The sequence below is a fragment of the Anopheles marshallii genome, chromosome 2, assembly GCF_943734725.1.
Source record: "Anopheles marshallii chromosome 2, idAnoMarsDA_429_01, whole genome shotgun sequence".
In the NCBI taxonomy this organism is placed as follows: domain Eukaryota; kingdom Metazoa; phylum Arthropoda; class Insecta; order Diptera; family Culicidae; genus Anopheles; species Anopheles marshallii.
In genome coordinates, this window is record NC_071326.1 from 38165413 (window position 1) to 38180095 (window position 14683).

The following is a 14683-nucleotide window of genomic DNA, read 5'->3' on the forward strand; positions in this document are numbered from 1 at the left end:
CTCACAGTGCTCGGTTACTTCACCTCTTGACCAAACCAGGGATGCTCCAGATACGAACGATACGAACCAAGACGGGACACTGTTTCTGGGCAGAGATTCGAGCGGTGCAAAATTATGGCTCCTGGTACTAACGATCACGGTCGATGGAGCGTCGGTCGAATCGGCTTCATTCTAATGAACGAACGCCCACTTACTACATGACCTTAGTTACCTTTGGCTGTGTCCAATCGATCCCCGCCCACTCCTAGGTCGCAATTCTTCCGAAGATAGCTCACGCCGGGTTAGATGAAAAACTTTCAAGACCTTGGGAATCCTTTCTGCTTACATAGTGGCTATCATTTTGGTACGGAATGCTGTGATTTTTTTCTTCTGGCCACATTTGTCTCTTACCACCAGTTTGCATTTAGCCGTTCTGTTTATGAGCCTGACGACGGTGTGCAACGGTGTGGCTCCTATAACATCCAGCCTTCTTGCACGGGGTTGGTCTGTACATTGGATACAGACATTTTCTTTCCTGGATCGGTGTCACGGTATCTGCAATGAGCATGGAACACCATCTTAACGCTGCAACCGAGCTTTATCAGCCAGGTCCTAGCGAAGCACACACCAAACTCCATACGGCGAACAGCATCTGGACGAAAATTGCCGTAATAAAAACATTTGCCTCGGTGGTGTACTCGCGGATAAGATGGAAGGAAAGCGAATCACGAGAATTTTCCTTTTTCCTTGAACTTTGCATTTCACCACTCTGAACCAGACGTGCAGTGTGTGTGTGTGTGAGTGAGTTTTTTTGTTTTGGTGGCGGTGTCGCATTATGGCCGTCTGTCGCCCGGTTCTAGACCGCGGCGTTCGAATGCGGCCACTTGTGTAACAGAGTTCTGCATAAAAGTTTTTAGTTTTTCAATTTATTTTTCCATTACATGTCGATAAAACAGCGTAAAATGAAGTACCGCGTTTTACGAACCGTTGCGGTTATGCTCACATCAGCGTTAAGATGAAGAAATGGAAGTGAAATTGTTTTCCTACATATGGGGCAGAGCCTAATGATGAAAAAGCATTTTCCGAGGCGTTTCGAAAAACAAATGGTGCAACATAAAACAAAAGTTTGAATCGCTCATTTTAGAGGGTAACTGGAAATGGATTGTTTAAAAATCTGTATATATTTTAGTAACGTTGTTTGTTAACGCGTTTCGCTATTTATTTGACACAACACATACAAGTCTATCGGAGGCTATCACATAACGTCTATTTATATATTTATATGGTATTACAAAAAAATACATTATGTACTGTGGCAGCTTAGTATTCTGTGAAAAAAGTGACAAAATTCGTTTAACTACTATTTGTGTTACAATTGCAATCTCGCTTCTAGGACGATGAATTATAACTTTTCCTTTGTGCCTTCATATCTCCTCGCTACTAAACGGGTTAGCGATGCATTATCTACATGTATGGATTGCAAGCACAAAAGAAAGTTCGTTCCTTCACGGTGCTATAAATCGTTTAAAAACAAAATGGCATATAAAACACGTGTTAATTCCTTCCAGCTGATCACTGACTCTCCCCCATAATTTCTCCACTTCCAGGTCACTGCAACCTGCCACCAGTGTTCACCCAGGACATGAACAATCTCGCCCTGTCCGAGCAAACACCGGTCGGGACGGTCGTGTACAAGCTCGAAGGCTACGACCCCGAGGGCGGTAACGTTTCGTTCGGTTTGATCGGATCGGATAACTTCATCGCCGATCCCATCTCGGGCGATGTGCAGGTGATCAAGGAACTCGATCGTGAGGTAAGTCGGCAGACACGTGCTAGGCCATAAATAGTGCACCAGCGCACGAAAGTGCTTCGTAGTTGCGGCGACGTGCCGGTTTCGTTACTTGCATGAGAAGAAGATAGGTTGCAAGTGTGCAAGCGAAGTAGATACCGGTGACAAAAATGACAACGACGCCGGTTAGCTAATGGCAAAAGACATAAATCTTGTGCCAACTTCCTACAGCTCGGCTAAAGCAGCCGGTTCACTTTCTGTTGGAAATTTCTCTTGAAACAGGCATCGGAACGAGAACGTTTGCGGTGAGAATGATGCAAACATATGTCAAGCCAAGGGCTCGTTTCCTGCTTCGGTTCGGTCTCATGGTGTGATAACTATATGAGTGGTTGGTTTTGCCCTGGAACTATGCGAGGCGGATAAATTCTAGTTACCCTTGCGTTTGTCGTTTGTCAATTGTGATAAGAGCCGGGTTTGCTCGGTTTCGTCGTGGCTTGTTTGCGAATGATGTATTGAAGGATAGCTGATGCATTACGTACAAATAGTAATCAACACATTGTGAAGATTAATGTGGCATTATGAGTACATTGTTTATAAGTGTTGTTTAATACATGTTTTTCGAAGCGATAACGCGAAGCAATTCGTTAAATACGAGCAATCTCTCGGAATGATTGTAGTTTACGTTGAAAGACTCTTGTTGCTGGTGCGTATTAACGATTTTAGCTATATGCAAACAAATATTTCTTTATTTATTTTGTATTTATTCATATCAATTTAAAACCCGCTGTTGATAGTAACAAATTAAGCTTGGGTGATTCACTACGGCGAAACAACTAAGTCGTTCCCTTAAGGCCGCAAATCAGGCCTACCTTGGACATAGGTGAAATAGGAAATTATATTTCGTCCAATGTGTTTTTGAACTACATTAGTGTTTACATACGTTTAACAGCCCTACTACTGTTAAACATATTATAAAATCATGTAATAAGTACTGCTCGAAACTATCATCTTTAACATAATATTGTATTGTACAAAATAATTAGTATAGGAAGAAAGATTTCACTAACAAACCTAATTCGCTACAAGCAGTAAGCGCCCACTGGCTTTACTATTTCGATGCGAAATTTCATTTGCAAAAACATCATCTTCCGTTCACAGGAGACTGTATGTGAGATAACAATGATAATGGTAATTATATTGTGGAAACCGACGCACTGCACGCTCGAATGCGTCCTGTTAGTCGCAAACACACAATCCAAAAGGGTTTCATGAGCGAACTACGGAATATTATGCTGCCTCAGAACATGCTCCTATCTAACCGGGGCCATTTTGTTTGCTCGTATGTGTGTGTGTGTGTGTATGTGTACATGCGTCTTTACTTCCCCATTGGGAGCCTAACGTTCTTCCGGTGTTGTTGCTTATATGGTGCTACACGTAGATAGGCTTACACACATATCCGGCATATGATGCGTTCAAAGCGCTCCTTTCCAGCTTCAATGGTGCGACCAACCGTAAGAGGCTGACCTGACAAAGAGCAACAGCCAGAAGGCTAAGAATGGGGACCGTAAGAAAAGTCACTTCGAGAAAATCTCCAACAAATGCGAGAGCAAATTCCGTTGGCCGTCGTCGGGTGGAAAACAAACGGTAGCCGACCGAACCGACCCGTTGGTGTGGTAGGATTTGAACAAATGTCCATACACGGGACCGGGGAAAGAAAAGCAGGTGGAACGTAATTTACGATTCAATTGTGCCCTGTTGAGTGGAACGAATCCTTCCGAAGCTTTTCTCTCTTTAGCGCGCTATTTTGTGTCCAGTACGCTTCGTACCGTTCAGGGCACAGTCACACAAACAGCGAAAAGAACTAATTCCAGACCCAGTGTGCCTACCGCACGGTTGACACACTTGGAGGAAGCAAAGTTGGAACAAGAAGTTACAAGTGCGGAACGCTTGGCGTTTGCCATCGGTCGTAGGGTATTTTATGAATTCAAAATGGTTCATTAATTACGCCCACGGGCTAAAACAAAACGCAATGCGAATCCTTTTGCCGACTTCAAACAAAGCGGTAAGATTCCAGCCCATGGCCACGGTAAGGCAGGCAAGCGATAAGAGCTATCAGATTGTCAATAAACTGTAATCCTTATGGAAGCCACACGTCACGACCGCGTGCTCCACTGCCAGGCAGCATCGTGCGTAGTTAGCGCACCCGGCCGTAGCCTAAGCACCATCCTTCGCTTGGTTTTATTCTTTTCTACTGCCAAAAATGTGACGCTTGCTCTGTAGACCCAATGGCTCTACCCGATAGCTTGACTGTGATTGAGCGATCAAATCGTATTTAGGCGTGTGTACGTTGTTTTTTTTTTGTTCGAAGATCGTAAACCATTTTATATACGGCTTGACGCGCTAGTGCACAGGGAATAATTGTGCTCCTGTTCTTCAGTTGGTGGGTCAGTTTGACTTTCTGTTGAATCAAATGGTGGACATAATTGTTATAGATAATTAATGCAAGGATTTATGAAAAACTCCTCACAAATTCGTTCCATTATATCAGACAGTGATTAAAATGACAGTTGATGTACTCGTGTGACATGTACTTACTCTCACGAGCCCTTTGTAAGGCCAAACAATTCCTAGAATGTTTTACCAGTGGGCTCTGTTGTGAGAGCGCTGTTGTAATTTTGAGAAAAAGCCAATGTCCAAACACATCTAACAGTCATTTACATCGTAAGTCTTGTTTGCTGGTGGTCTCGGACGGTATATTACTGCACGAGGCCAACATACCACTGCTGTTTCCGTGAAAACGTCACTCTAAATGTTCCGCAAAGTGCATAGTACTATCTTTCCTAGCAATTAAGTGGAAGGGGGCTACGAGTGCGGAATCAACAGACTACCATTGGCATCTTCATTAAAACGGACCAGTTTGTTCGTTTGTTTAGTTATGCGACTTGATGTATGTGCGCACCCTGCATAAGCAATCAGAGCAGTGCTAAAATAATAGCATGGGCAACATTTTAGGAATATGCATAATGCGTACGGGTGCCCTACTGCTGCCTACGAAGCACAAACAATAATGCATGAAATATTCATAATAAACTGCAGCGCTTAGAGCAGATTGAAGAGCAGGCGCTCGTTAAGGGTTGGGAAATGTCGGTTACCTCGTCGGTGCTCAAGAAAAGGAGCAATTAGACGATGCACAAAGCACAGGTGCATAAACATGGGTTTCGGAAGATTGCTTACATAGTTCAAACGAGATAATGGGTCTGTGAGAAATAATCTCGCGTCGAGTATGTAAGCAGGATTGTTGTCGGACATGTGCATGTTATGATCGCTCATATAATGAATAATTGCACAACGAAGAATAAATATGCATGCAATAACCTTGCTGTTTGAGGCTTACTGCAAGCACATCATTCCGATCGATTTACTTTTATCAAGCGATGCCAGGTAATTTTTTTCCCAGAAGTAAGTATCTACACCCATGCAGGATCTCTTAAAAATTAGCATAAAACGCACGATACACTTTACAAGCAACGTAACGCACATACATCACGAGAGGTGCTAAGTTGTACACATCACGTTGCCAAAAATGCAACCCACGGCGTATCGAGAAAATTCAATTGTCAGATGAGTTTGGAACGTTTGATTGAACCGGAAGGATACCGACGGTAAACGGCACCACTCGCTGCAGTCCATTCCATCGTAGTGGATGTGCCGATACCTTCCAGCAAAGATGATTTAAATTCACCCAATGCTTACCTTCAACCGTTCAAGTGTTCGTCCGCTTCAGTTGCGGTTTTGCTGAAACGCTCATCCAAACGAACCGTAACCGCTGGAAATCCGGCCCTGAAAACCGGCACAAGAGAAAATGAGAAACGGAAGTGCATTTACCAGTTTCGTTTGACGCTTGATCTATATGCTAATTTTCGGCTCTTTTCTCTCCGGCACGGTACGCACGGGGCGCTTCGGTACGTGTTAGGGTCGGGTGATGTAAGCAAACTCCTCGTAAAAAGGGTATAGCGCTAGCAAATAGTACGTCGGTATGCCACCCTGGTGTCGATGTGTCTTTTCGCAGCGAAGCCTGGTACATAACGGGTGCAAATTAGGAAACCATTGAAGTGGGATATCTCGTGCCTGTGAGAAACTCGAATGCGGTATAAACGCTTGGAAAGCTTTACGAAGAAGAATTGAGGGTTCCGTAGCCGACCGGATGTGAAAGTGTTTTCTTGACCACAGTTCTGGGAGTAGTCTTATGTATGGTTCAAAGAGGAGCAGTACGGGAATTGTTATTCGGATTGTAGTTTTTTTGTGCATATGGTTTAAACATCAAGAGGAGTTCTGTTCGTACGATGATATATAGATTAAATTACATTTCAAGTTTGTAATATTCATACGAATGTAATGTTATGAGTAAATTTGTGGTTTGAAATAATTTTTGCTTAATGTATTTTTAGAATAAATTCGAATCTTTATACTTAAATCGTTTGAATTATCAACCAGCTCTTAAATTATTCTTTAGTTTGTCGGATTCATCTTTGGAGAGCAAAAGCATCTTCTAAAGGTTTATAAATATTTTGTTATTTGTGAAAGATTCAGCTTTTTTCTGCAATTAAATTTCGTATGCATTTCAAATATATTCCGTGTTTAGTACACTTGTTTTTAGCACATCCTTGTGCAAAGCATTTTAATTCGACCGATTTAGCTGACGGATTTAACTGAAAAACCGAGTAGGCTGTATCATTCGTTTGTAAGTATGTATCGTAGTTTTCAAGTCGTTCAAATAGTCAAAAATGTTGCACTGTGACTATTTCGTAACCATACATCATACTTGTGTAAAGGCCATCAAATATTAACGAACAAAACCACAAATCTTCATAAATTCATAATTAAATAACTAAAGACAAATTCAAATTCCTGAAAAACAGCAACGCAACATATCCTTACACATCCTCTATTAGCCGATCCAACGAGCGAGCTGTCTAATTGTTTTACCACGAAAAACAACCAAGATAACCACTTAACGAGCAGAAACCATTTCTGGATGAAGTTAATCCTTCAATCCTGTACACGGGTTCTCACCATTCGATTGGCCGATGCAAAAAAAATAATAGATATCTCGCAAAGCAAATGTACCCCACCAGTCACTGGCAGCCTCAGACTATCAGCAAGGGACACGGATCAGCTCTAAATAATTGCACTCATACATCCACGATCCACTGCCATCCCTGTTGGTGCTCGTGCTTTTCTGTTTGATTCCCTAATGGAGTGAACCGTTTTGTGCTCGTGCTAAGAACAATTTTCCTCCCTGTTGGGTTGCATTTTTCTGCTCAGAGTGCCCTGCTCTTAGCGATGACGCTTTAGGCAACATACTACGCAGCCTGCCGGAAACAATGGCAACAATGAAAGCTTCAAACTGGTGAAATATCCTGATGGAAAGCGAATGTTCAGTTTCGTTTATTGAACGGTTTACTTTGTACCGATGGCTGTTCACCGAGGAACTTCCCGGGTGTTCAGATTGCTCACAGCCCTCAAACCCTCCTGGCGATAATCTTCGTGAAGTGCACTTTTTACGGCGAATGGATGGTGTGTATCGGGCCAAGCAACTGCACAAACAGTGGAAGAAAAACCTCGCCCACCAATGAAATCGGCTCTTGTGGGTGCTTGCGGGAAACAATAGCAATTGGAAGGGGCAAGATTCGAAACCAAAAGGCTAGGATGGGGAAGGGATAGCAAACAGTGTGGTGGTGGAATGGAAAACCCATTTGGAAGGTTTGCCACAACAGAGCAGAAGCGAATTCCTGTCCACCGGGACTGGAATTCCATCTCGGGGAATATTCCAAAATACGACGGAGCATCGCCGTTCGGTGAAAGATGCTGAGGTTAAAACGGTGGTCCTTTACATCGGGCATCGGCGAAGGGGAATAGAATTCTGATCTGGTTCCGCTTTGCTTTACGGGATTCCAGTAATCGGCATAGAATGCGCAGTGGTTCCTGTTGAACGTGCACGTGCCTCGTCGGGAATGTATGCTTGGCCGGGGTCGGGAATGTAACAAATTTAAACACCGAGCAACGGAGCTATGCATCATCAATCATGGCATGTGCACGGAATTGATATACCGTTGTACATGAAGATTTTGTAGTGGCTTGATAATTTAAGAGATATCTTTTGCTATTTCGTAGACCATAGTTCGTACAAAAAGGCAGAACAAACTTAAAGCAAACTGAGAATAGAATTGTTAACTTTATTTAAAAATGTTGCTGGAAGGACAGATGATTTCGTTTCTGTCATAATAATTCTGTAGCAACTAATCCGAATGCTTCTGGATTAGGTTTAGTATAAATGACTTCCGGGTATTTCCATTTTTGGAAGAAACAATGCGATCATGCATGCATGGCTGTGTGCAAGTGTGTAGCAGAAACAAAAACAAAATGAAGGTACACATAAAATCAAGCGTTGATCCAGTGAATGTGGTGTTTCCGGAAGCTAGCATCCAGAGCTGGATGAGCATGAGATTTACGTGGTAATGCTTCTTCCGCCCGTTTTGGAATGCTATTTTGATCCGTCCGGAAGGTACCTAGGATTGTGTATTGCTCCGCAGCAAGACACCATTGTTACCAGAACCCCATTTTGTATCGTTTGAGTAGATGGTTGAGATTGGTTGAACTGAAGAACAGAAATAAAAAGCACTTACCCTTAGGCACACACTCTGCCGCTAGCACGGTATCTTAGCTACACTCCTCCATAATCTTGGTAAAAGACTGGCCTAAACCGAAAACCAAAACCAAAGAGAAAAAAAAAACTACTCCAACGGATCAAAACAGCAAAAGCTGCCCAGAACCACACGGTACAGGCACAGCGAAAACAGTTCAATGGCATGGACGAATTCGATTTGGGTGGATTCTTGTAAAAAAAGAAAAAGGATCAATAAATTGGAAAATAAAATTAATATCGACAACTCAACAGTAGCGCAAAAAGGTTGCCGGAACATGCGAAGAGCATTTTCGCTTACCCGTTCCCAAGACGCAGACAAATGTTGTCTGGTGGCTTGCCTGCGTGTGTGTGTGTGTGTTTTGTAGCAGTTGTCGATCGGATCCATTTTTTCCTCCCCGAACTGGTGGTATCCGGTGGCATCGGTACCGAAAAATATTTTCACATGTACGGTTTTTTTCCCTTTTTTTATGGTACCATCTAACGAGAAGGGCGAAAAGGAATCACTCAGACCAGTCTGTATGTATGCCATCGCGGATCTGCCCTTGTCGATGTCCTTGTCCGATGGTTTAGACAAGACTTCGTTCCGTTTGGCCAATTTAGTACGGCGAGACGTTGAACTTCGGTTCGGAATCGTGTGATGTAAGTTTATAAAATTGATTAAATGGCTGAATGGATGCTTTCGCGCGCTGTTGAGTGAGTTCATCGGATCGGATGTGCTTGTATGTATCACGTGGTGGGGAAGCGATGGAATCCACTGTCACCGGTTCCTCTTTTTTCGCCCATCAATGGCTCGCACGTCTAGGCCAGTATGAACATAATCGAGTGATTGGGCACACAGGTAATTAAGTTATGGCCAGCATGGGATAGGAACGGAACTCTCTTTGCTATCTAGCAGCCACCAGTCGGTATTCGATAAAAAAAACGAAATGTATAAAAATGTCCGATTTTGTTGTTGTCTGTTTGGTCAAAATTTGAAATTCCGAATGATGGGATAATTTTTGTCCATAGAAAACAATAAATGGGATAAAATAGAACGTTCGAACCTTGTGACACTGCATAGCGGGAAGTTACAAACAAATGTAAGGATAAAAATATCTTTCGTGATTATACTTTATCATTAATTGTGATCATGAACTGCGTTAGTAGACTTTTTAAAAGAGAGAACATCAAATTTTCCATGGAAATATTCATAGAAAGAGCTCATGGAAATGTCTGTTATGTTGAAAACACTTAAAACAATTTTATACCCTGCTTTCGTGTGTCTATTCTGTAAAACTTGAGATTTTTTTGGAACTTGGAACATGTTAAAATAAATATCCTTTCCAACCCAGTCGGATACAATTCATATATGTAAACTTCATCTTATGAAATAAAATCCATTGAAAATATAATTTTAACAGAAAGTTATAAAGATTGAAAAAAAATAGTTTAAGCTTAGTCCATGAATTTTAGTGCAAAACTGTTTTTTTTTGTCAAAAACAATCACAAACAACAGAGCAATAATTATCAATGGGGACGCCTGGTACTTGATGTACTAAATTTGACAATGCGTTGGTTAAACAATTATATCTTGTTCTATTCCTAAACTTAAGGATGAATTTTTTTTTCCTGAATGGCATTAATTTAAAGTTGAAAAATATGGTAGTTTGCATGGGCTGTTTAATACAGCTACCACTGATCAATCATTAAAAATGATTTTTAACTAATCTAGTTGAGGTTTTCTTAAAATCTTCAATTATTTTGATTTTTTCCTAAATACCCTATCCAATAGAATAGCTTAACATTGTTTTTATTCAAACTTGTGGAATACTTGTTTTGGACTTTCAAAATGGCAGATGCCCAACGTGCGTTGAATTCAAGCCACATCTCGTTCTTTTCGGGGCAGCATGACTTCTTCCAACGCTAATGTTTGCTCCGAGGTCAATGGGACTGACAGCGAAACGGACGTAAAGTGAAAATTCAATATTGGATAGATAAATTTATTTAACTCCATAGCTATGCTGACGCTTCGTTCAATCGTGTTGGTACGGTGTTCGCCAGTCGTACGAGCCCGACTGCTTGTCACGCCGTAGACACCTTTCGTTGATATTAGCACGATTGTGCTATCCTTTACTAGAATCAAAGTAAGAGAGACAAAAAAAGGGTAACATTTTATCAAACACATCAGATCAATGGAGAAAGAATGTTATGAATGGCGGAGGTTTTTGTTAACTTGGCTGTTGCTGCTACCCATTTTGGACGTTCCGGTGCACGAGTTTTTCTAGCGCCATTTGATGATGATGATGGAGATGCTACTGCTGCAGCCACTGCTCATGCTTTGCCATTCATGCACTCGAGCATAGGCGATGAAGCATTGCGCGTCATCTATGTTATGTTGGGATAGCAACCGTACAGGCCTGCGCCAGTGAGTATGGCGTACAAACGAATGTGTCGTGAACGTAAACACGCACAAAAACTTAATAAGGCCAAGCCAAAAATGCAGATTGCAATATACGATCCGAATTTGCAGTGTCCAGTACTGTAGAGTAGTGGAAAAGAAAAAAAAAAATAGAGAGGAAGAGTACCATTTCTCCTCCCGCTTCTTTACGTTGTTGCACACACAAAAATTCAATTGCACTTTGCAAATGCATTCGCCCGAAGCACTATCATGGCGTGCAGTGCGTTTGCATCTATTCCATTTCGTAGATGAAATTTCCTTCCTTTTTCCTGCATTTTTTTTATCCTTTTTTTTTTCATGTATGTCCGTCCACTGCACACGGTATGATTATTTTGTCTGCCCCGTTTTGTTGCCTGTTGTATGCATAGCCATACCGCGAGTCAGCGATCGAATTTAGCACTATCCGTATCGGAGCGTTGGCTTTTGATCACGGCCTATCCATGAACGTGGGCTGTAGCTCAAGCGGTCTGCTTGATGGTGGCACAATAATGATACACGTTCTATTTGCTATGCAGAGCACCTGAGCTGATTGGAGTTGGGCGATATAAATGTTGCTAAAGGCAAAAATCAAACACAATTGCACTGTGGACAGATTATGAGTAAAAGCGTTCGTGACCAGGCGTTCCTACCTGGCCATCATTTTTACCGATCGTGCATTGAACGCATTTTTGGGGGAGGTTGTTTTTCAAATTTTGCTCTTAAAAATATACATCCTGCATAAACAAAATTATTCATTCTGTTTGCATCTTTTGGGGGATATATTTTTTTTGTCTTTTCGCTTGGTCTTGTTTGTTTCGGAAAAATCAAACATTTGTGTACATTGCCTTTTTCCCTGAATGTTGATTTTCTTTGGCCACATTCTCTTTTCGAGGCGATAGATTGGGTCACGTGGCGGGGAAGTTTTTGTCTATTTGATTACCATACAATTCTACCTGGCCTACGTCGATTTAATGCACGGTCAATATGGGGGCCAGTCTCACTTTACCGGCGGCCATCGACCGGGGTGCAGAATGGGCGAGGAAAAACAGAACTCAGTAAACCACCCGACATTGAAATTCGTCGGTGAAACGAACATAAATAAATACTCAATTCGACAAACACATCACATCAAACGGAAGTAAAAACAATATCCGTTTCAGCAACGGTACACAAGACCGCCAGACAAAGCTGTGGCGGTAAGTTGTCCGATGTTTCGATCGCGGCTCAAATTTTTACCGACAGTCAACATGAATGCAGGACCGTAAGCAAGAAAAGCAGTGTACATTATAGAACGCTGTATTGGCTGTTTGGAGGTTATATATTTCATTGCAGCACCATCGTCTCACTGATCCTGAGTGCCAATAGTGGTCCTGATGTGGAAGTTACTATAAGCTACATTTCTACCTTTCGTTTAATGTATTTATTTATCATCTTTGTTCTTGCTTTCTTTCTTGTTTACTTCAGGCACAGGATACGCTATCCTTCTCGGTTTCGATTCGGGATCGAGTAAGCACAACCGGCATTGAGTCAGAGAATGATAACATCGTCAACGTTCCGATCACTATCATTGTGCTGGATGAGAATGATAACCCACCGGAGTTTCAGAACGTAAGTTATTCCTATTGATGTCATAGTTCTCTTTTCCCAGTTGTGTATATTTTAAGACTTTATGGTATAAGAGGAGCGTTGAAATATGTGTAACAGTATAATGATACTGAGATAAAGGGGGTTGTGTAAAATTTAAGAAAAAGTTTGTATATTCTTTATAAATTTGTACATTTAAGGCAAGAATAGTCATTGTACATTGTACATTACTAGCAAGTGATGTAAAAACGTTGGGAAACTACTTTGATAAAACCCTTGAACTAAAGTGATGTATAGCTAATATTTTGTTAAAAAAATTTCAAAAAAATCTCTTCAAAAAAAAATTAATCAAATTCAAGATAAAAATATGTTCTTGCAGTATGTTTAGATTTGATTGGTTTGTAATGATTTGCAGTGAAATGCTATTATCGGCTCTGACAGCTCTTTTTTTTTAAGGTAAAATCATCTATTTTGTTAATATAAGACAATAATAACGTTTTGCAAATTGATTGTAAGAAAATCTCTTAATCGTGGATCCAGTTGATTCAATGTAGTGTTTGGGAGGTTATCTTTTATTATGTACCAGTATTTAATAAATGGTTCGTGTCTTTTTACCTTTACATATTTGCCATTTTGTTAGAAATTGATCTGACTAGTCGGTAAATCCATGCTAGTAAATTGTAAATTGTGAAAAGAGCATCTATTTAACATCATTCGGTGTATCGATTTTTGTAAAATTAAGTTTATCGATTTCCAAATCGGTGGTTGGAGGAAAAAGCGTTTTGCTATTCGAGAATGAATAAATTGCATGCCAATGAGGTTACTCCTCAGGCAGTGATTTGCGAATCTCTCAGTATGTTGATGAGAAAATTTAGAATATTTATTGCCATATCCCGAAGCTCAAGTATCTAAAAAAATGGAGATTTATTAGTTTTATAGATTTAAACATTTGAGCTGTAAGCCACTCGATTAATGTTTTGTTAATTTTCAACCATTTTTTTTCAATCAGCATGATTTAACGGTTATAATTTTGATTTGCCTGTGCATTGATTAAGAGTTTACAAGAGACAAAATGTTCTCACTTTGTAGAATGTTCTCACTGTAGTAGTCAAAGGAATAATTAAAAATGCGCACATAGCAGATGGATAGTTAGATATGTCATGTTGTTTTTCACGGGACCCCTTACCGAATATTTGTTAAAAAGTAAATTTTCTCATTACTCGAGTTATGTTGCCGAGGGGATTTATACTCGCAATTTTATTCCTTTTACACTGTTTACTGTTATCCATCTATCAGTTTCCTTTTTTTGCCCCTTTTCATTTTCATCATGGTAACTTGCACGCTAGCTTTGGTCAGTGGGTGTGATAAAAACAGCTTTCTCGGTAACTCGTTAGTTCGTGAAGCCAACCGCAAGATACGGTTGCGGACAGCGACGTGGTGAAGATTCTCTCCGTAGAGTAAAAAGCTCATGCCGGTGCAAGGAATCTGGTTCGTTGACGAAAACCGGACCGACACCAACTGTGACGGTGAACTCATTGAAGTGAAATTAGTTTCGTGTTGTGCAATAATAAATAGGAAAAGTTTCCCATTTTAAACAATTTCAATAAACTCTCTCGATCTGGTGGACGTACGCTTTTTTTTTGCTTGCTTGCTTGCTACTGCCTTCGTGCTTCGTAACTATTTTGTTCCTGTGTCCTAAAACGCAAGTGTGGTGATATTTTCCGTAGCTTCCACACAACGACCGAACACGAACGAACACGAACGGCAAGGAACAGTAAATAGAGTAACGCTTTGCCGTGGTACAGGGGAGTTTTATATGCTCGGGATGATTAATCTCTTTTTTCGACCTCAGTTCTGGTACTGCGGACGGCCCAATGGTACATTGCTGTGCTGGGTATAGAAGGAAGAATCTGGAGCACAACGAAAAGTGTCCGAAGACTGCAAACCCGTTTCGGTATTTCGAACTAATTTAAACTTTGGAATGTAAACATTTTACACTCCACCGGGGATGGCCGGTACGTTCGATTGGACCTTCCGGTTCGTTTGCTATCTAGTCATCGTAGCTAGTGTCCAGTTGTTGCGGTATTTTGGTTAGGGTTGGTGTTGGGTTGGTTTACTTTGTCCCCGGAATGCCAGCCGGGGGATGGGTAATGAGGGTCAGCAATTAAGCTGCACGAGCAGGGCGAATTGAATTGTAATTTTAATGGAA

At 41.2% G+C, this 14683-nt stretch overlaps 1 protein-coding gene across 1 annotated transcript in view; it reads left to right on the forward strand.

Moving 5' to 3' along the window:
• LOC128709771 (cadherin-87A) overlaps nucleotides 1–14683 on the forward strand; it is a 58148-nt gene that overhangs the window by 18797 nt on the left and 24668 nt on the right. Inside the window, exons 2-3 of the mRNA XM_053804789.1 lie at nucleotides 1587–1792; nucleotides 12355–12498. Of these exons, the coding sequence (XP_053660764.1) occupies nucleotides 1587–1792; nucleotides 12355–12498 (350 nt within the window). The remainder of the gene's footprint in view (nucleotides 1–1586; nucleotides 1793–12354; nucleotides 12499–14683) is intronic.